Raw genomic sequence first — 23,085 nt, 5'->3', positions numbered from 1 at the left:
GGCTAAGCAATTAAAAAAAAGGATCTTAATAACATAGATAAGAAGACATTGTTCAGTCAGCTTTTTTTCCCTTGCTACTGAGGCTGCTTGATGCATTAACGTACAATGTGGCCATGTCAACAGAGATGGAGGTTAGGCATGGACACCACAACATGGACTGCCCCTCACCAAGGCTGCATCTAGCTAGAGAAACTATGGAGTGCCTAAACTGCAAATGACACAGACTAATATTGAGTCCCCAATAAGGTGCCATTTCCCAGGGACCTAGTAATAAAATATTTCCATCATGGAGGGGGCAGTGATCTATCTTCTCTGAAAAAGACACTTTTCTAAATAGGAACTTGACTTGCCTGACAGCAATGCATCTGTCAGGACCACCATTCATGGACTTTGCGAATACCATATTGATGGCTTCCCACACAACATTGGTTCTAACTAAGGAACTTGTTTCACAGCAAAAGAAGTGCAGCACTGGGATCATCGTGTATGCCATTACCTAGGAGCAGCTAGCTTGGCAGAACAACAGAATGACTTACTAAAGATTCAGTTATGACACTGGTTAGGAAATAACCTCAAAGCTTGGGGGTCCTCCTTAAAGTATGTGGTATAAATGCTTTATATCAGTGTCCAAAACACCACACTATTTTTCATACTGCCAGAAAACACATGTATGGGAATTAAGTGTTGACAGTGATTCCTCTTACATGCCTAACAGCTTACTAAACTTTTGCCTCCTACAACTTTGGGTGCTGATGGTTCAGAAATCATGGTTCCCAAAGATGTAACATTTCCACAACACTTCCATTGAATTGGAACTTGAGAATGTTGCTTGGCCATTTTGCACTCCTCATGGCACTGAATTACCACCTAGGGAAGGAGTACCGGATAGAGTGACTGGTCCTGATTACCAAGAAAAAAATTGGGCTGCTGCTACACTATGGACTATGACTGGAGCCCAGGAGATTTTCTGGGGCATGTCTAGTAAGAATGGAAAATTACAACTAATCAAAAAGCAGGTAAACTGAGGATTCTGACTCTTCAAAAATGAAGGTGTAAGATGCTTCACCAGGTAAAAAAACAACAACAACAACAAAAAACAAAAACAAAAACAAAAAAAACCCTGACCATTTGAGGTGCTGGCTGAAAACAGGGAATACAGAATAAATAGTGAAAGAAGAAACTCACAGTATCAACTATGGCCTTATGACCAGTAACAGAAACAAAAACTTTGGCAGCAAACACACAAACACACACACACACACACACCCCTATCTTCTTGCAGTTTGCACACTGATCCTATCAACATCACCCTAGCAGTGACATATCACCCCAACACTGGCACTCATTTTGTTTTAGCATCAACCACTGATGTTAGCTTCTAGCTTTTTTTTTACGGCACCTTTTCCATAAGTCTCTCCACATCCTGCCAAAGCTACCATTATCAGCTGAACAGGACTTCCTTCTCATATGTTTGGTGCCAAGTTCCTAGGGCTCTTCCACTGAGCTACAAATAAAGTTCTGTTAACCTCAACCTCCATCAGCCTCTTTCCTTTGTTCCTCTATCACTTTCCTTTGTGCCCATTGGTGGTCAGCAGGGGGCTTTCCCTGGTAGATGTGTTCTAGCTGCTGCTTCTTGGCCTGGAATGGGAATCATGACCTCTACATCCCTACCCTTCTCACTGAAGCTATGAGTCTGCTCTTGCCCTGGGCTCCTTTCCTCGTCAAGCAGAAGGAACCACCCATACCTGGGCTTGGTGGTCCAGCTGCCTCCTGCAGTCACTCTATCTAGGTCGTCTCAGTATCCCTTTTCTGATCTTTCAACCTTCTCCACATCTGTGTAACTGACTCCCTATATAAAATTCCCTCTGGTAAAATTTCTTGGGTAGACCAGGTGTGGTGGCTCACACCTGTAATCCCAACACTTTGGGAGGCCGAGGCAGGAGGATCACTTGTGCTCAGGAGTTCAAGACTAACCTGAGCAACATGGCTGGGGCGAAACCCCATCTCTACAAAAAATACAAAAATTAGCCGGGCTTGGTGGCACATGCCTGTAGTCCCAGCTACTCAGGAGGCTGATGTGGGAGGATCAATTGAGTCAGGGAGGTAGAGGTTGCAGTGAGCTGAGATCATGCCACTGCACTTCAGCCTGGGTGACAGAGTGAGACCTCATCTCAAAAAAAAGGCAATCCAAAAAAATGAGAGGAAGAGAGAGATCTTACCAGTCAATGAATGATCCCATCAGTTTTCACTAACATTTAATGAGACCCAAAGAATACAAAAGCATCCAAAATTATTGAATCAAAAAAGAGTAAACATATTTTTAACATTTCCCAGCTGAGAAAACCACCATCTTATAATCTGACCTTGCTATTCTTTTCTATTTAATCATCTAACCATGTAATCATTATAGATTTACTAATCTATAAATACCTTTTTTAAAAAAAGATATTGATTGAATGCCAGGTGTAGTGGCTCATGCCTGTAATCCTAGCACTTTGTGAGGCCATGGTGGGAGGATGGCTTGAACCCAGTAGTCTAGAACTCCTGGGCAACATCATGAGACCCCATCTCTACAAAGAATACAAAAATTAGCTAGGTGTGGTGGCAAGCGCCTACAGTCCCAGCTACTCAGGGGGCTGAGGTGGGAGGATCACTTCAGTCCAGGAAGTCGAGGCTGCAGGAGGCTGTGATTGTGCCTGGGCTACAGAGCAAGAGCCTGTCTCCAAAAAAACAAACAACAACAAAAAAAGATACTAATGGGAAACTGGGCAAGGTGTCACGTGCCTGTAGACCCAGTTACTCAGGAGGCTGAGTCAGAAAGATTGCTTGAGCTCAGGAGGAGTTCAAGTCCAGCCTAAGCAGCATAGCAAGACCCCTGTACCTTAAAAATAAATAAATATAAAAATGACACCGATTTGGAAGCTCTATGTAGAAATCTATTTTAGTTCTAAAACTTCAACCAAATAAGTGTTTTTATCCTTACTCAACTTTCCTCTACAAACAACTCAGGCTCTTGGAAGGCAATGAACAGAAAGAAAACTAAACAGGAACTCTGCACTTGTTTATTATTTCAATTTTTTAAAGTCCATGCCATGGCAAAATTTTTAGGCACCTCCTTAAAAAAAAAACAAAAAACAAAAAAACAAAAAAAAACTCCGCATTTATTTTAGAGATAAACTTGTGAATCAAATCAGATTTTTTAAATGGAAATTAGACAAAGCAATACATAGAAACTAACTGGCTATAATGGCTATTTTTTAAGTACAAAACCTGGGCATTTACATATTCTGAAAGCCTAATGGTCAAGGTTTGAAAATAAACGTCTTCTCTAGGTGTTCTCAATGAATTAAACAATGGACAAATGAACAAATTGTACACCTGTCTGGGTAATAAAACAAATATGAGTTAATAAATACCATCCACTTAGTGAGTGGCTAAAATTATGCTATTAATTTATAAAGTTTACTTTTAGAAAACATAGCATCAGCTCTCCAATTATACAAGTAATTCACTAACATTTCTTCCTAAAAATATCTCCAAAAATAATTTTTAAAGAGGCTCTGGACAATATGTTAAATAAATAATATACTGGATCGTGTAAATACACATACTCAGTGTCTGCTTATGACTGAATGAATAGTTTACATTTATGACTGCATAAGTTACACATAGCATGCTGTGTTAGCAATATACTGTCTCATGAAATAAGCCTTGGAGAAAGAGTCAGAAGACTTGCTTATATTCCTGACTCCATCAACATCAGGCTGTATCATCTGGGCCAAGTCACTTTATGACTTATCCTATCTACCTGTAAAATGAGGAAGAATAATATCTGCCTTTAATAGCTTACGACTAAAATAATAACTATAAAAAACCAAGCTGTGGAAGAAAGACATTATGTACATGTATTGGATTTCACCTTCTTTACCCAAAATAAAAATCTTTTTCTGTTCGTGTTTTTTTAAGATGGAGTCTCACTCTGTCACCTAGGCTGGAGTGCAGTGGTGCAATCTTGGCTCACTGAAACCTTGGCCTCCCAGGTTCAAGTTGTATTTTTAGTAGAGACAGGGTTTTACCATGTAGGCCAGGCTGGTCTTGAACTCCTGACCGTGAGTGATCTGCCAGCCTCACGGTGGAATTATAGGCGTGAGCTACCACGCCCAGGTCTCAAAGGAAAAATCTTAAAAGTTTGGAAATACCTCACTGACTGATCTTGAAGAAGACAGAGTAATAAAGAGGATAGAGCATGGCTTTTAAAATAAGACAATCTAGACTTCACTACCTGCTTCTATGCTTGTGAACTAGGGCAAGTCTATGTAAACTCTTTAACTTTGAATTTCCTCATAGGTAAAATGTAAACATTTACCTCTTACAGGTTGTAGTGAGTATTAAATGAAGAAAAATATGTCAATTGCCCAGCAGACTGCCTTAAGCATTCAAAAAAAAGTTTCTTTCCCTTGGAGTTTATGGTTACATTAAAAATCATATACCCTCTTGGATTCACACAAAAACCTGATTTCAAGAAAAGCTATAAGGCACGCACTGGCTCTTCTTTCTCTTAAAAAAAAAAAAACAAAACTTCTTTAGATTGCAGATAATTAGTACAGTTTTTTGTTTTGAATAATCTCCGGTCAAAGGAATTTAGTATCAACACATGTATCGTGAGGTGGATATTTATTTCCTACCAAAAGTTCATTATCTCATGAGAATATTGCTTTATATAGTAATTTATTTAAACTATAGTATTTGATACCTCCTTTCTTTGTTAAGGGATGGACTAACAATTTAACAGTCAGATGTATACACAGACTGCATATATTCGACTTTATTATAAAAACCAAACATACAAAACAAAGATCCTTTTAACTGCCTGCATATACCATTTCTAGCATCGTGCCTTCTACTTTCAGTGTTAAGCTTATAAGAAAGTACACAAAGAGCCCTCTTTTGTTTTCCTCTGGTCAGTAGACATACAAGAGGAATTTTCAGTTATGTTAAATCCACAATGATTTCAAAGCTAAAGAACAAGGTTAGGAAGGAAATAGTTGAAGAATATTACTAGCTACAACTGATTTTCTCATGTAGACATATGTTTCATTCCTTCAAAAAAAGCAAACAAAACCAACAAAATCCTACTCTGATCACAGTTCAACCCCAAATATTATAGTAACTTTATGAGAAATCAGTTTAATACTGAATTTCTAGTCATAAAATATATTAAATAAAAAGTATAATCTGTGACAGGAAAGATGGAATGTTTCCAGGGGAGAAGAAGTTTCTACAGTTCACCTATGGCAAATGCTATTAATTGGATGATATATCCAATATGTACTCAGAATCCAGTAGCTGAACCCACAGATTTTGCATAGCAAAAATTTTGGCACAAAAAGTGGCAATAACATTTACTCAAAAATAAAACTGGAGTGATATTTAGCAGTGTAAAACTTTCTAAACTGAGAAAAAAATGGCCATAAAGGAAGTTCACCTGGTTTGCTTTCTAGACAAGGGCTTCGATAGAATTGAATGCTCTGGAACAAACAACAACAAACTAAAGATTAAACAAACAGAAGTTGGTAGAAACTCTGGAAATCTGCCACATTTACTCTGGATGAAAATCTTTCTGACAGTTTAGAAGAGAGGAACGGGGGTATAGGTCTGTTTTATCATTGCTTTCATCTAAAAACCATTAACCATTAAAGGTGGTACAGGTATCAAACAAATTTTGCTTCCATCCTAAATATATGGTTTCTTATCAAGAACAGCATGTCTAGCAGTTCATGGTGAACTTCCTGATGTTTCTGCAAGAGTACTTTTCTTGCTCTCCAAAACGACCTCATTCCTAATCTGCTGTTTCTGTTTGCCTCATCCGCACTTAGCAGATCATGCTTCAGTGACTTAGAAATCCCAGCCACCAAAATTCAAGCCAATGTTTGAATTGAGAGGAAAGGGGGGAAAATCAAGTAATTAAACTACACTTGGAAGGGAGAATGGTTTTACCTCCTAAGATTTTATAAAGTGTTCTTTAATTCAGAACCAGAGTCTCCAATTTTAAGGAGACAAAAGTTATTAATTTATTTTTAACTCAAGCAATTACATTGCAACTATTATAATTCTCTTGGCCACATCTTCCAGTTTTACCTTCTGGCCATAACACAAAACCTCTAAAACCATTCCACTTGTTAACACTGGATACTTCAAGTAAAATAGTTCAGTACTCTGAAGAGTTGCATTATTAAGAACTGCCTCAAATTGTTGCAAATTATCATATACTTGATTTAGAACCCAAAAGGGAAGGAGAAAAAGTCTGTAGTAAGCCTGGAGATAAAGCCTGTATAGTTAAGTTTGATAACCATATTCTGGGGTTATTAAACCAATAGCCAGTGCTAATAGTTTAAAAAATTCAGTTCCTTTCATCTTATAAATCAAAGGATAAGCTTGAAAAGCTTTCTTAAAAATTAAAACCACCTTAAAAGATGGTGTTACCAAATATGCAATAATTTTATACAGTTAAAAGTTGGAGACTTTGGAGAATTAATATAACACATAGAAATATCTGAAAGAACAATGTTAATGAACTTATATACCCCAAATCAATGCTCTATTAAAAAATAAAACAAAAAAATTAACAGCTAGCTCTGTTCTTTGTTCTGCTAAGTCATCTTAACTGGTAAGCACTTTATAACATACCTTTGTAGAATGCCATTTTCCTGTGGTATTACACCATTGATAGCTGCCTGCAAATAAGAAACAGAGAAGGCCATTTAAAGAAACAGATAAATGCCCAAGTGTGGTGGAGAACACTTTAAAAGGAAATAAGTATATTTTTAAAAATGTATTTAAACATAATACTAATTTTTTTAGTGATGCAAAATGTTGTCTATTAAATGTTTCTATATTTCTCAGTTATAAAATTGTATTTTAGGAAATTTAAAAACATGCATTTGACATGTAATATCCCCAAACCTTGAGTCATAAAGTCTAGTTCCACAGTTCTAATTCAGGCAAAACACTCACAGAACCCAAAGTTTAAGGATGTCAAAACAGGAAAAATCAGTAATTTAATCTTATAAACATTATTTCCTTTGTCAAACTGAGAAGAGCAAGATGTAAAATCACAAATGAATGTATTATTTCATGTTATGATTACTATTCTTTTTTTTTTTTTTTTTTTTTTTTGAGATGGAGTTTCACTCTTGTTGCCCAGGCTGGAGTGCAATGGTGCAATCTCAACTCACCGCAACCTCTGCCTCCCAGGTTCAAGCAATTCTCCTGCCTCAGCCTCCTGAATAGCTAGGATTACAGGCATGTGCCACTACGCCCAGCTAACTATGTATTTTTAGTAGAGACAGGGTTTCTCCATGTTGGTCAGGCGGGTCTCGAACTCCCAACCTCAGGTGATCCACCCGCCTCGGCCTCCCAAAGTGCTGGGATTACAGGCATGAGCCACCGTGCCCAGCCATTATATTCCTAATGAAAAGAACATTAAGAAGAAAATAATATAGAGGCAAAAGTCATTCAATAAACCTAACACCATGACTATTAACAGGTAACAAAAGGAGGTAGCATTAGAGGAGAGGTTTCCTTATATAAAACATCCCTAAAATTAATCTCTAAGCTAACAAGTTACCAAGTAGTCAGACATAGCACAGGTATGACAGGACATGTATGTTTTTGAAGGCTATTAAGCAAGCAGGCTGTCAAATCCTGGAATGTAGACAGCTTACTGCAGGGTAACAGAGAATATTCTCAGGAAAACAAAACAAAAACAAACAAACAACAACATAAGCCCAACTTTTCCAACTCTGTCTTTATACCATAACAACTTCTCCTTCCCTACCCTTCCGTATCCACATCAAAATGAATAACCCACAAAAACAAAAAACACCTACCAATTCAATGTTTTATCAGCTGCCTGGAAATCAACTGCCAAAAGGAGTTTGGGTATTTTGTGAAATATTAACTTAAGTATTTGCCAGAGTTTTGTCAAATTCACACCATCGTACTGTTGAATGGAAATAAATAGAGTGTAGGGTGTTTGCTATGAATTTTGAGAGCTGTAATGTTCCAGTGGAAAAATAAAACAAATCCATAGATTAATATAGACAATAGATACCACAGAACCCTGACGACTCTGGAGGCTTGTAAATCCTTTGAGTAAAGCAAATGCTAAAATCAGTTTTCAAAGACACAAATTCAGTGGAAGTATTTCTGCCCAGTATCAGGTTAACTATCCTCTTTTGGTCAACAGCATTGGTTCCATGTACATGTATCTCCTTTGCTAAGTAACAGTAAATGGTTAAGAGAATGCTCTGTGGTGCTGGAAAAGAAACAAAATACCAGAGCTTAGAAAGATTTGGTTCAAATCTTTCAAAAAACATTTTCACTGAGGAATGCCAAAGTATAATGGGAAGAACACTAAGGACTCAGAAAGTCCAAAGTCTGAAACCAGGCTCTCCCATTTATTAATTTTGTAACCTTAGTATATTCACTGAACTTATCTGAGCCTCAGTTTCCTTATCTGTGTAATACGTAATTGTATAATGAGCTAAACATTACATACTCAGCCACAAAAGTCCTACCTTTTTGTTTCTCAAAGGCCTGTCTGGCATAATGTCTGCACAATAAAGGCACTCAATAATTATTTATTAAAGGAATTAATAATAGAGGAATACAAAGAAAAGTCACCTATTCAAGACTTAAAGCAGGCTCAGAAACACCTGGATAAAATAATGCCTCATCTGAGGCTGAAGAATGAGTGAAAAGTAGCAAGATGGGGAGGGGATTCTATACAGAAGGAACAGTGATACAAATCCACTTTTCAACCCTTTCCTTTCCCAAAACCTTAGATTATTTTAAATAGTTAATTTATCTTGGAGAAGTTAGCAAGTGACCTCAATCTTATGTACAGCAAACTCTGTACATAAATAAATAAAATGTAATCCAGAATAAAGGTACAATAAAAGTATAATTTGGTAAAGGAATAGAGAATAGGGAAACAGATTTTTGACTGTGATGATTAAGGAAAACTTTAGGGAAGAGGGAACATTTGATCTATGCTTCAAACAATGGGAAGATACAGAAGCAAAGGAAAATTCCAGATTCCAACATGTTCAATTTTGAACATGTTAACTTTCAGGTGACAGGAGAATATCAACTGTTCATATAATAAACGTGTATTAATTGCCAACTATGTACCAAGCACTATGCTAGACAATTAAGACATAGTGATGAACATAACACAGCTTGCCTTCTACGTAGGACCAAGTATATTCAACAATTAGTTTTACTATGAAAAATTCAGCTAATACCAAAATGGAGATGTCCAAAAAGTAACTGAAAAATCACAGCTACATTCAAGAAAGCAACATCTGCTTAAAGGCAAATAAACGAAGCCCTAGAAATATTTTAATTCACTCCCTCACTCAGCTATCTTCTTTGTTGAAGAAAAAGGAGACGAAGATAAAATCTGGAGTAATTCATTAAAAACAAAACAAATAAAAATAAAAATGTAAAGGACAGACAGGAGGAAAAAGACTGGGAAAGTGTTATAGAGGAGGCAAAGAAGAAACTATAAGGAGCTATTACACAAAAGCTAGAAAATCTGAAAATACACTAAAATTATGAGGCCTAAGGTTATTAGACATAGTTTAAAACAGTTTAACAATAACTAAATTATAAAAGCTAAAAAGACACATGGGAAACTAAGAATAATTGACTCTCTTAAAACATTTGTGTGAAAAGCATAAAGACAGAAACTGTAAGAAGAACAGCTGCAGTAAGTTTTTGTTTGCTTTTTTTCCCTCCATAAGAATATTGATTTCTTGAGTGTATAGAATCCACAGGAAAGAGAGACAAAAAAAGCCACAAGAAACAGGGATAAAATTGAAAGTTTGGTTAAATACAACACTCTTACCAATTGCCTATTCATTGCCAAGCACTATGCACTACTTTGTGGATGGCCCAGTACCTGATCTAGGGCTCAGGAGAGGGGCTCAGATGGAGGGGATACTTTTAGAAAAGAGATCAATAAGATCTGGACTGTAGACTAAAAATTATACTGAGTTCATTATAAGAACTATATCACTTGCTAAATACTAACTATCTCATTGCTTAATATTATTTTTGCTAGGAAGATATTATATCTCTCACTCTATAATAGGAAAATGATAGACTGATTAAATATTTGGTCAAAATAATAGAGAACAGAATCAGGACAATATCTCCATTTCTGAGACTGACTCAAACAACTATGGTGGATCATTATCATACTGTAATGTATTTTAAGAAGAACATCTTGCCTTGACCTAGTTTATACTCATTTGAAACTCCATTTTGGTATAACTATTACTGCCTTCATGCTAATTATGTTCATATTTTTAATCCAATTAATGTACCTCAATCAAAATCCAGCCCCTAAATTCTGTTTAGCAAAACTGACAACGAAAACAATACCCTCTAAAATGCCATTTTCCATAGTACACTAAAAGGCATGTAAGGTATGCATAAAATACAGTGGAAGCCAATGTCAGAGATGACCAAAGGAGCCTTAACAAAAGGGGAAAATCATGACATTCATGGTGGGCTTTAGACCTTTTGGGGAAAGGAAATGGCAAAAATTTCTATAAATCTCATTGTAACATCACATATGAAAGGAAACCAAGACACTGGTAAATTGGTAGATTACAAAACAGTGGCATGTAATATAAATCATACCCTACATGGAATGCTAGGATATCCTTTCTCTAATATATAGAAAATCTTAACTTTAGTCCTTTTTTGTAAACAAAAGACCCTTAAAGAAAATGGCAATGACAAATTTTTAAGAGGAATGAAGATGAGACAGGGATGTAGAGACAGCATCCAAAAGCCTCAAAAATAACTTATGAGTAAAGGAGTTGTGGTAACAATAATGGCGGCTAACACTATACCATTTTTATTAAATGTGAGGCATTTTCAAAGTACATTACATATATCAATCCATTTAACTCTCACATTACCTCAATTTTACAGAGAAGGACACCAAGAAAACAAAGAAGAAAACTGTCACAACAATGGGTAGGCAAACGATGAAAAATAAAGAATTGCTAAATTGTACATTAAAATTCATAGTGTTTGCCCTTTGAAAGATACCATTAAGAAAATAAAAAGACAAGCTGCAGACTAGGAAAAAGTATTTATAATACATGTATCTGAGATAGATTTATATTAAAAATTTATAAAAATTCTGGAGACTTAACAAGACAAGTCAATAAGAAAATGGGGGAAAGTCAATAAGAAAATGGGGGAGACAGACACTTCTCAAAAGAAGGTATGTGAATGATGAAAAGCACATGAAAAGATATTCAAATTAGTCATCAAACAAATACAAGCTAAAACCACAATAAGATACCACCACACACCCAATGGTTAAATTAAATCAGATAATACAAGTATTAGCAATAATATCAAGCAACAGAACATCTCATACACTGTACAAACAACTTTCAAAACTGTGTGATAGTTTGATATACAGGTAAACATGTGACGGAGGCAGCCGACACCAGTGGAAGCACATACCACAGCCCTGCTTCCACCACTACCCCACTCCATTTTATGTATGTGCACCCTGCCACACTACCACAGCTGCTGAAACACAAATGAACACAGAGCCCGCTAACACCACTGAGACAAAGGGCATTGGCTAGCACCACCCATGGAGGTGTCATGGCCAGAGGATTGGGAACATCTCAGAAGCTCCAGTACAGCATGTTCCTAACCTCAAGAGTCCAGACAAGAATGCCGGGGGCCTGGTGTCAGGCCCCTAAAGTGAGAGCATGAAGCCTAGCAGGGATGAGCTTAGCCCTAGCTCCCTAAAATCTTTCACAAAGGAAGTGACTTCACTGAACTCACCTTATACTACAATTAAACCTCCAAATGCATCAAAGAAGACAAAAGCAAAAAAACAAACAAACAAACACATTCAAACGATTAGCATTTTCAAAGATTGAAGGAATATCACCCACAATGATGAGAAGGTACCAGTGCAGCAAGAACTCTGGCAACTCAAAAAAGCACAGTGTCTTCTCACCTAAAAACAACCACACTAATTCCCCAGTGGGTCTTAACCAGACTGAATGGCTGAAACGAAAGAAACAGAATTGAAAGTATAAATAGAAACAAAAATCATCTGGATTCAAGAGAACATTGAAACCCAATAAAAGGATTCTAAGGAATACAATAAAATAATACAGGAGATAAAAGACAAATGGCAATTGTAAGAAAGAATCTGATAGAGCTGAAAGACTCCAACAATTTTAAAACACAGTCACAGGTGTATTAGTTCATTCTCACACTGATATAAAGAATTACTTCAGACTGGGTAATTTATAAAGAAAAGAGGTTTAATTGACTCACAGTTCCACAGGCTGTATAGAAGGCATGGCTGGGAAGTCCTCAGGAAACTTACAGTAATGCCGGTAGGGCAAAGGGGAAGCAAGCACATCTTCACATGGCAGCAGGAGAGACAGAGAGACTCAAGGGGGAAGTGCCACACACTTTTAAACTATCAGATCTCATGAGAACTCATTATCATGAGAACACTGGGGGTAAATCCACCCCCATGGTCCAATCACCTCCCACCAGGTCCCTCCCCCAACATTGGGAATTACAATTCAACATGGGATTTGGGTGGGGACACAGAGGCAAACGATATGAACAAATATTAACAGCAGGAAATCAACCAAAGAGAGGAAAGAATCTCAGAGTCTGAAGACCAGTTCTCCAAAATAATTCAGTCAGACAAAAATTTAAAAAAGAGATTCAAGAATAAACAAAGCCTCCAAGAAATATGGGATTATCTAAAGAGACCAAATCTACATCTCATTGGCATCCCTAAAAGAGAAAGCAAGAAACATGGAAAACATGTTTTAGAGTGTTATTCATGAAATTTTTTCCAACATTCAAATTCAGGAAATGCAGAGAACCCTTGCAAGGTACTATAAAAGACGACCTTGCCCAAGACAGAGTAATCAGATTCTCTAAGATCAAAGTGAAAGATAAAATATTAAAGGCAGCTAGGAAGAAGGAAGTCACCAAAAAAGAAACTTCCTCAGGTTAACAGTGGAACTTTCAGCAGAAACCCTACAAGCCAGAAGAGATTGAGGGATTATATTCAGCATTCTTAAAGAAAAAAAATTCCAACCAAGAATTCCATATACAGCCAAACTAAGATAAGCTTCATAAGAAAAGGATAAATAAGATCCTTTTCAGACAAGCAAATGCTAAGGAAATTTGTTACCACTAGACCTGACTTACCAGAACTCCTTAAGGGAGTGCTAAATATGGAAAAGAAAGACTAATACAGGCCATCATAAAAACACACTTAAGTACATAGATACACTGATAATATAAAGCAACTGCACAATTAAGATGCGTAACAACCAGGTAACAACAAGATGACAGGATAAATCCTCACCTATTAATATTAACCTTGTATGTAAATGGGTTAATGCCCTAATTAAAAGGCACAGACTGGCAAGTTGGATAAGGAAGCAAGACCTAACTGTATGCTGTCATCAAGAGACCCATCACACATAAATGCAAGAGACCTATCACACCCACAGGCTCAAAGTAAACAGAGAAAAATCTACCAAGCAAACAAAAACTCAACAAAGCAGGGGTTGCTGTTCTAATTTCAGATAAAACACACTTTAAATCAATAAAGATTTATAAAAAAAAAAAACTTTTCTCCCTAACACTGCTTTAGCTATATCCCAGAGTTTCTGATATATTGTATATCTGATCTCATTAGTTTCAAAGAATTTCTTGAATTCTACCTCTATTTTATTGTTTACCCAAAGTCAATCAGGAGCAGGTTAACTTCCATTAAATTGTATGTTTTTGAGTGATTTTTGGATCATTCAAAATACTAGCAAAACAAATCCAGCAGCACATCCAGTAAGGGCATTACATAATGCTGAAGGGTTTAATTCAACAAGAAGACCTAACTATCCTAAATATGTATGCACCAAACACAGAAGCACCCAGATTCAAACAGCAAATACTTAGAGATCAATGAAGAGACTTAGTAACCACACAATAATATATAGGAGACTTCAACACTCTACTGACATTATTAGACAGATCATGAAAGATACAATATATCAGAAACTCTGGGACATAGCTAAAGCAATGTTAGGAGAAAAGTTTATAGCGCTGAACACCCACAGCAAAAAGTTAGAAAGACCTCAAATTAACAACCTAACATCACACCTTGAATTAAAGAAACAAGAGGAAACCAACCACAAAGCTAGCAGAAGAAATAACCAAAATCAAAGCTGAAATGAAGGAAACTGAGACATGAAAACAGCATATAAAAGATCAATAAGGTCAAGAGTTAGTTCCTTGAAAGAATAAATAAAACTGACATAATAACTAGCTAGACTAATGAAGAAAAAAAAGATAAAAGCTCCAAATGAACACAATAAAAAATAACAAAGGGAACATTACCACCAAATCCAGAGAAATACAAAGAACACTCAGAGACTGCTATGAACATCTCTCTATGCACAAAGGCTAGAAAACGTAGAAAAAATGAATAAATCTCTGGAAACATACAACCTCCCAAGATTGGATCACGAAGAAACTGAATCTCTGAACAGACCAATAATAAATTATGAAATTGAATGACTAATAATAAGCCTACCAATGAAAAAAAGGCCAGGACCAGACACAGTCATTCACAGCCAAATTCTACCAGATGTATATAGAAGATCTGATACCATTCTTAGTGAAACTATTCCAAATATTTAAGAAAGAAAGACTCCTCCCTAACTCACTGTTTGAGGCCAGCATCATCCTGACACCAAAACCTGGCAGAGACAACAAAATATGAAAGCTTCAGGCCAATATCATTGATGAACACAGATGCAAATATCCTTGACAAAATACTAGCAAACCGAATTCAGCAGCATATCCAAAAGCTAATGCTTTATGATCAAGTGGGCCCTGGGATACAAGGTTGGTTTAATACACACAAATCAATTGGCTTGGCGCAGTGGCTCATGCCTGTAATCCCAGCACTTTGGGAGGCTGAGGCCCGTGGATCACATGAGGTCAGCAGTTCGAGACCAGCCTGACCAGCATGGTGAAACCCCATCTCTACTGAAAATACAAAATTAGCCAGGAGTGGTGGTGCATGCCTGTAGTCCCAGCTACTTGGGAGGCTGATGCAGGAGAATTGCTTGAACCTGGGAGACAGAGGTTGCAGTGAGCCAAGATTGCACCATTGCACTCCAGCCTGGGCAACAAGAGCGAGACTCTGTCTCAAAACTAAAAAAATTTTTAAAAAATACACAAATCAATTAATGTGATTTACCATATAAACAGAACTAAAAACAAAACAACATGATCATCTCAACAGATACAGAAAAGGCTTTCAATAAAATTCACCATCCTTCATGTTAAAAAACCCTCAACAAACTAGGCACTGAAGGAGCACACTTCAAAATAATACGAACCCATCTATGACAAATCCATAGCCAACATCACACTGAATGGGCAAAAGATGGAAGCATTCCCCTTGAAAACCTGAACAAGAAAAGGATGCCCTCTCTCACTACTCTATTCAACATGGCACTGGAAGTCCTATCCAGAGCAATCAGGCAAGAGAAAGAAATAAAAGGCATCCAAATAGAAAGGGAGGAAGTCAAACTATCTCTGTTTGCAGATGATATGATTGCAAACCTAGAAAACCTCATAGTTTCTGTCCAAAAGCTACTAACTCTGATAAACAACTACAGCAACATTTCAGAATATAAAATTAAGGTACAAAAATGGTCAGGCCAGGCACGGTGATTCACACCTGTAATCCCAGCACTCTGGGAGGCCAAGGTGGGTGTATCACTTGAGTCCAAGAGTTTGAGGCCAGCGTGGCCAACATGGTGAGACCCCGTCTCTACTGAAAACACAAAAATTAGCCTGGCATGGTGGCACCTGTGGTCCCAGCCATTCAGGAGGCTGAGGCAGGAGAATCGCTTAAGCCTGGATGGCAGAGGTTGCAGAGAGGTGAGATCATGCCACTGTTCCAGCCTGGGTGACAGAGTGAGACTCTGTCTCAAAAAACATGGACCAGGCATGGTGGCTCATGGCTGTAATTCCAGCACTTTGGGAGGCTGAGGCAAGAGGATTGCTTGAGCTCAGGAGTTCAAGACCAGTGTGAGCAACATGGCATAACCCCGTCTCTATAAAAAATACAAAAATAATTAGCCAGGCAAGGGAGTGTGCATCTGTAGTCCCAACTACTCAGGAGACTGACATGGGAAGATCACTTGGGCCCAGGAGGCAGAGGTTGCAGTGAGCCAAGATTGAATTACTGCACTCCAGCTTGAGTAACAGAGGGGTCAAACAACAAAAACAACAACAGCAAAAACAACAAGAACAACAAAACCAATATACAAAAATTAGTAGCATTTCTATACACCTACAATGTCCAAGCTGAGAGTCAATACAAGAATGCAATTCCACTTACAATAGCCACAAAGAAAATGAAATACCCTAGGAATACAGCTAACTAGGGGAGGTGAAAGATCTCTGTAATGAGAATTACAAAAGATTGCTCAAAGGTATCACACATGACACAAAGAAAGGAAAAAACATTTCATGCTCATCAATAGGAAGAATCAATATTGTGAAAATGGCCACACTGCCTAAAGCAATTTACAGATTCAGTGCTATTCGTATCAAACTACCAAGGACATTCTTCACATAATTAGAAAAGACTATTTTAAAATTCATATGGAACCAAAAAGGAGCCTGAGTAGCCAAGACAATCCTAAGCAAAAAGAGCCTAAGCAAAAAACTGGAGGCACCACATTACCTGACTTCAAACTATACCATAAAGCTGCAATAACCATTACAGCATGGTACTGATACAAAAACACATAGACCCATGGAACAGAATAGAGAGCCAAGAAACAATGCCACACTCCAACAACCACCAGATCTTTGACAAAGGTAACAAAAACAAGCAATGGGGAAAGGACTCCCTGTTCAATAAATGGTGTTGGGGTAGCTGGTTAGTCATATACAGAAGACTGAAACTGGGCCCCTTCCATACAGCATATACAAAAATCAACTCAAGATGAATTAAAGACTCAAATGTAAAACCTAAAACCTCAAAGATAACCTAGGAGATACCATTCTGGACCTAAGTCCTGGCAAAGATTTCATGACAAACACGCCAAAAGCAACTGCAACAAAAACAAAAAATGACAAATGAGACATATTTAAACTAGAGAGCTTCTGAACAGCAAAAGAAACTATTAACAGAGTAATCACACAACCAATGGAATGGGAGAAAATATTTGCAACCTACAGAATGGGAGAAGATATACGTATCCAAAAAAGGTCTAATATCCAGAATCTATAAGAAACTTAAACAACTTAATGAGCAAAAAACAAACAACCCCATTAAAAAGTGGGCAAATGACATGATCAAACACTTTTCAAAAGAAGACATACATGCAGCCAGAAAGCATACGAAAAAATGCTCAATATCACTAATCATTAGAGAAATGCAAATCAAAACCACAAGAGAAACCATCTTATATCAGTCAGAATGGCTATTATTTAAATCTCTAAAAATAAAAGGTGCTGGTGAGGTAGCAGAGAAAAGGGAGTGCTTACATGCTGTTGGTGGCAATGTAACTTAGTTCAGCCATTCTGGAAACCAGTTCGGCGATTTCTCAAAGAACTTAAGAAAGAATTACCATTCGACCCCACCATCATTACTGCGTATATACCCAAAGGAATATAAATTGTTCTACCATAAAGATACATGCATGTATCTGTTCATCACAGCACTATTCACCATAGCAAAGACATGGAATCAACCTAAATGCTCATCAAGGGTGGACTGGAAAAGAAAATATGGTACATTTAGACCACAGAATAACTACCCAGCCATAAAAATGAGCAACAATATGTCCTTTGCAGCAACACGGATGGTGCTGGAGGCCATTATCCCAAACTAACGCAGGTACAGAAAACCAAACATAGTGTGTTCTCACTTATAAGTAGGAGGTAAATACTCAGTTACATAGACACAAAGAAGGGAACAACAGACACTGGGGCCTCCTTGAGAGTGGAGGGTGGGAGGAAGGTGAGGACAGAAAACTACCTATCAGGTACTATGCTTATTAGTGATTAATTAATCTGTACTCCACACCTCTGTGACACACAATTTTCCTATATAAGAAACCTGCACATGTACTCTTGAATGTAAAATAAATTTAAAAAAAAAGAAAAGCACAGGGGAAAAATAGAAAAAAAATTTTCATTTTTTAAATTATTAAACTTATACATACTTATTGCAGAAGAAATCAGAAAATAGAGAAAAGTATAAAGAAGAAAATTTCACTGAGAGGAAAACCATTGCTAATATTTTAGTGTATATCCTTCCAGTCTTTTTTCCTCCTGCATACACATTTTTCCAAAAATGAGATCTTACTACATGTGCTATTTTATGCTTTCCTTTTAAAAAAATTTTTTTTGAGACAAGGTCTCCCTCTGTTGCCCATGTTGGAGTGTAGTGGCACAATCATAGCTCACTGCAGCCTCAACCTCCATGGCTGAAGCAATCCTCCCACCTCAGCCTCCTGAGTAGCTCGGACTACAGGCAAGCACCACCATGCCCAACTAATTTTAAAAATTTTTTTGTAGAGACGGAGTTTCACCATGTTGTTGAGGCTTGTCTCAAATTCCTAGGCTCAAGTGACTCTCTCGCCTTGACCTCCCAAAGTGCTGGATGCTTTATGCTTTTCATTTAACACTGTATTGTCGGCATCTCTCCATACCACTCAGAATAAATCCACAGCTTCATTTAAAAAAAAAATGACCTAGCAATTCCACTCTTAAGTATTTATCCTGAAGAAAATGAAAACATATGCTCCAAAGATTCATACTATAGTTCCTCTTTGTCTTCAGGGAATACATTACAAGACACCCAGAGGATGTCTGAAACTACAGATAGTACCACACCATATATATATACTATGTTTTTTACCTATACATATAGTTATGATAAACTTTAATTTATAAATTAGGTACAGTAAGATATTAACAGCAATAATAATATAGAACAACTGTAACAATATATTGTAATAAAAGTTATGTGAATGTGGTCTTTCCCTCCCTAAATATCTCACTGTACTATACTGCAGGTAACTGAAACCACCAATAAGGGAAGACAACTCTATACCAATATGCATAGCTGCATATAGGGCATAATATGCCTAGGCAAAGTAATACTAGGTATAATATTAGCCTAATATCATAGCTGCATATTATATGTACAGTATACATAGTAAGTATGCATATTAGTGTATGCTATATTGCAAAATAACATTAGGCATCATATTACTAATATTATACCCAATAATTAGAAGCAAACCAGATGCCCAACTACAGACAAATGTTGTTTTGGATATATCATATTGTATGGGTACAATAAAATAAACAACAAACCGACTATAGATAAATTCAAAAAAACAAACCAACTACAGATACATTCATCTACATGGATGTATCTCAAAAACATTATAGATATTCAAAAAACAAGCCAATTATAGATATATTCAACTACATGTATGTATCTCAAAAACATTATGCTAAGCGAATAGTTAGATACGTAAGAGTAAATACTAACTCAAAACAAACAAAAACCAACAACCTTATTTAAAAAATGGGCAAAGGACTTGAATAGACATTTCTCCAAAGACATACAAATGGCCAATAAGTACATGGAAAGATGCCCAACATCACTAATCATTAAAGATGCCGAGCTCCACAAATCATTAGAGAAAAGCAAATCAAAACTACAATGAGATACCACCTCACACCCATTAGGATGGCTACTATCACACACACACACACACACACACACACACAAAACCAGAAAATAAGTGTTGGCAAGATGTGGAGAAATTAAAACCCTTTTGTACTGCTGAAGGGAATGTAAAATGGTATCACTGCTGTCGCAAACAATATGACATTTCCTCAAAAAGTTAAAAAGAGAATTATCATATGGTGCAGCAATTCCACTTCTGGGTATACAATAAAAAGAATTAAAGGCAGTCTCTTAAAAAGATATTTTAAAATTATTTTAATAATTTCAATAATTATTTTAGATTCCGGGGGTACATCTGCCGATTTGTTACATGGCTATATTGCATGATGCTGAGGTTTGGTGTATGACTGATCCCAGGTCGTGAGCAGAGTACCTAATAGGTACTTTTTCAACCCCTGTCCACCTCCCCTCTCTCCCCTCTAGTAATCCCCTGTGTCTTTTGTTGCCATCTTTATGTCCCTGAGTACCCAGTGTTTAGCTCCTGCTTACGTGAGAATGTGCTTTGGTCCTGAGTTAATTCGCTTAGGATTATGGCCTCCAGCTGAATCCATGTTACTGTAAAGGACATAATTTCATTCTTTTTTATGGCTGCATAATATCCCATGGTGTATACGTACCATATTTTCATTATCCACTCTGTTGATGGGCACCTAGATTGATTCCATGTCTTCGCTATGGTGAATACTGCTGTGATGAACACATTTTGGTAGAAAGATGTATTTTCCTCTGGATATATACCTAGTAATAGCATTGCTGGGTAGAACGGCAGTTCTTTTTAAGTTCTTTGAGAAATCTCTAAACTGCGTTCCACAGTGGATAAACTAATTTACATTTCTACCAACAGGGTATAAGTGTTTCCTTTTCCCTATAGCTTCATCAGCATCTGTTATTTTTTTACTTTTAGTAATAGCCATTCTGGCTGGGCACGGTGGCTCATGCCTGTAATCCCAGCACTTTGGGAGGCCGAGACGGGCGGATCACTTGAGGTTAGGAGTTCGAGACCAGCCTGGCCAACATGGTGAAACCCTGTCTCTACTAAAAATACCAAAGAAGTTACCCAGGCATGGTGGTGCATGCCTGTAGCCCCAGCTACTCTGGGGGCTGAGGCAGGAGAATCGCTTGAACCTGGGAGGTAGAGGTTGCAGTGAGCTGAGATCAAGCTACAGCACTCCAGCCTAGGCGACAGAGTGAGATTCCGTCTTTAAAAAAAAAGAAAAAGAAAAAGAAAAAAAAATTTAAAAAAGCCATTCTTCCTGGTGTGAGATGGAATCTCCTACTTTTGATTTGCATTTCTCTGAATATTAGTGATTTTTTTTTTCATGTTGTTGGCCATTATACATCTTATTTTGAGAAGCGGTCATTCACGTCTTTTGCCCACTTTTTTTTTTTTCTTTTTTTTTTTTGAGACGGAGTCTCGCTCTGTCGCCCAGGCTGGAGTGCAGAGGCGCGATCTCGGCTCACTGCAAGCTCCACCTCCCGTGTTCACGCCATTCTCCTGCCTCAGCCTCCCGAGTAGCTGGGAGTACAGGCGCCTGCCACCATGCCCGGCTAATTTTTTGTATTTCTAGTAGAGATGGGGTTTCACCGTGTTAGCCAGGATGGTTTCAATCTCCTGACCTCGTGATCCTTCCGCCTCGGCCTCCCAAAGTGCTGGGATTACAGGCGTGAGCCACCACGCCCGGCTTTTGCCCACTTTTTAACAGGGCTATTTGTTTTTTAGCTTGTTCAAATTTTTAAGTCCTTTGTAAATCCTGGATATTAGGCCTTTGTCAGGTGCATATGTTGCGAATATTTTCTCCCATTCTGTAGGTTGTTTGTTTACTATATTGATAGCTTCTTTTGCTCGGCAGAAGCTCTTTAGTTTAATTAGGTTTCACTTGTCAATTTTTGTTTCGTTTGCAAATGCTTTTGAGGACTTAGTCATAATTCTTTGCCAAGACCGATGTTTAGAATGGCATTTCCTAGGTTTTCTTCTAGATTCTTATAGTTTGGGGTCTTACATTTAATTCTTTCATCCATCCTAATTTAGTTTTTGTGTATGGTGAATGGTAGGGGTCTACTTTCATTTTTTCTGAATACGGCTAACCAGCTATCCTAGCACCATTTATTGAATAAGGAGTCCTTTCTTCGTTGCTTATTTTTGTTAACTGGTTGAAGATTAGACGGCTGTAGGTGTGCAGCATTATTTCTGGGTTCTTCACTCTGCTCCCTAGGTCTATGTGTCTGTTTTTGTACTAGTACCATGGCGTTACGGTTACTTTAGTCTTACAGTATATTTTGAAGTCGGGTAATGTGATGCCTCCAACTTTGTTCTTTTTGCTCAGGATGGCTTTGGCTATTCATAAAAGAGATAATCTTACACCCATGTTTGTATGTTCATAGGAGCATTATTTATGATAGATAAAACATGGAAGCAACCCAAGTGTCAATCAACAGACGGATAAGCAAAATGTAATATATCCATACAATGGAATATTATTCAGCGTTAAAAAGGAAGGAAATTCTGACGTGCTACAATATGGATGACCCCTGAAGATATTATACTAAGTGAAATAAGCCTGTCACAAAAGACAAATACTCTATGATTCCATTTACATGAGGTAATGAGAGTAGTCAAAATTATAGAGACAGACAGCAAAATGTTGGTTGCCAGAGGCTGGCTATACAAGTTAATGGGGAGTTACTGTTTAATGGGTACAGGGTTTCAGTTTTAAAAGATGAAAAGAGTTAGATGGGTGGTAGTGATGGTTGCATGAAATTATGAATATATTTAATGACACTGAACTGCAAACTTAAAATTGGTTAAGATGGTAAGTTTTATGTTATGTGTATTTTGTCACAATAAAAAAGATTTTAAAAAATTTAAACAGAAATAGAGATTCACTACTAACAGGCACAGGGTTTCTTTTGCTGGGGATGAAATGTCCTAAAATTAGATTATAGTGTTGGTTGCATAACCCTGTGAATATATTTAAAGAGTACAATTTACTCTTTAAATAGGTGAATTCCATGATATGTGAATTATATCTCAATAAAGCTGTAAACAAAGAATATTTTATCTTTAATTCACAAAATATTTTCAATAGTACATATTCTGCAATAATAAAGGGCTCAAAAAAGGTAAATACTATATGATTCCACATATATGAAAACTCTAGAAAACAAAAATCTAATCTATAGTTAAAGAAAACAGATCAAAA

At 37.1% G+C, this 23,085-nt stretch overlaps 1 protein-coding gene across 3 annotated transcripts in view; it reads right to left on the bottom strand.

Annotated features, from left to right (window-relative positions):
• Positions 1 to 23,085, bottom strand: part of FAF1 (Fas associated factor 1) — a 523,666-nt gene that overhangs the window by 353,479 nt on the left and 147,102 nt on the right. For all 3 annotated transcript variants that reach the window (XM_034964946.3, XM_034964954.3, XM_055093088.2), the window contains exon 3: positions 6,688 to 6,734. In XM_034964946.3, the coding sequence (XP_034820837.1) occupies positions 6,688 to 6,734 (47 nt within the window). The remainder of the gene's footprint in view (positions 1 to 6,687; positions 6,735 to 23,085) is intronic.

This window comes from Pan paniscus, chromosome 1, assembly GCF_029289425.2.
Source record: "Pan paniscus chromosome 1, NHGRI_mPanPan1-v2.0_pri, whole genome shotgun sequence".
NCBI lineage: Eukaryota > Metazoa > Chordata > Mammalia > Primates > Hominidae > Pan > Pan paniscus.
Note: the sequence above shows the minus strand (reverse complement) of the source record. Positions and strands in the feature narration are given on the sequence as shown.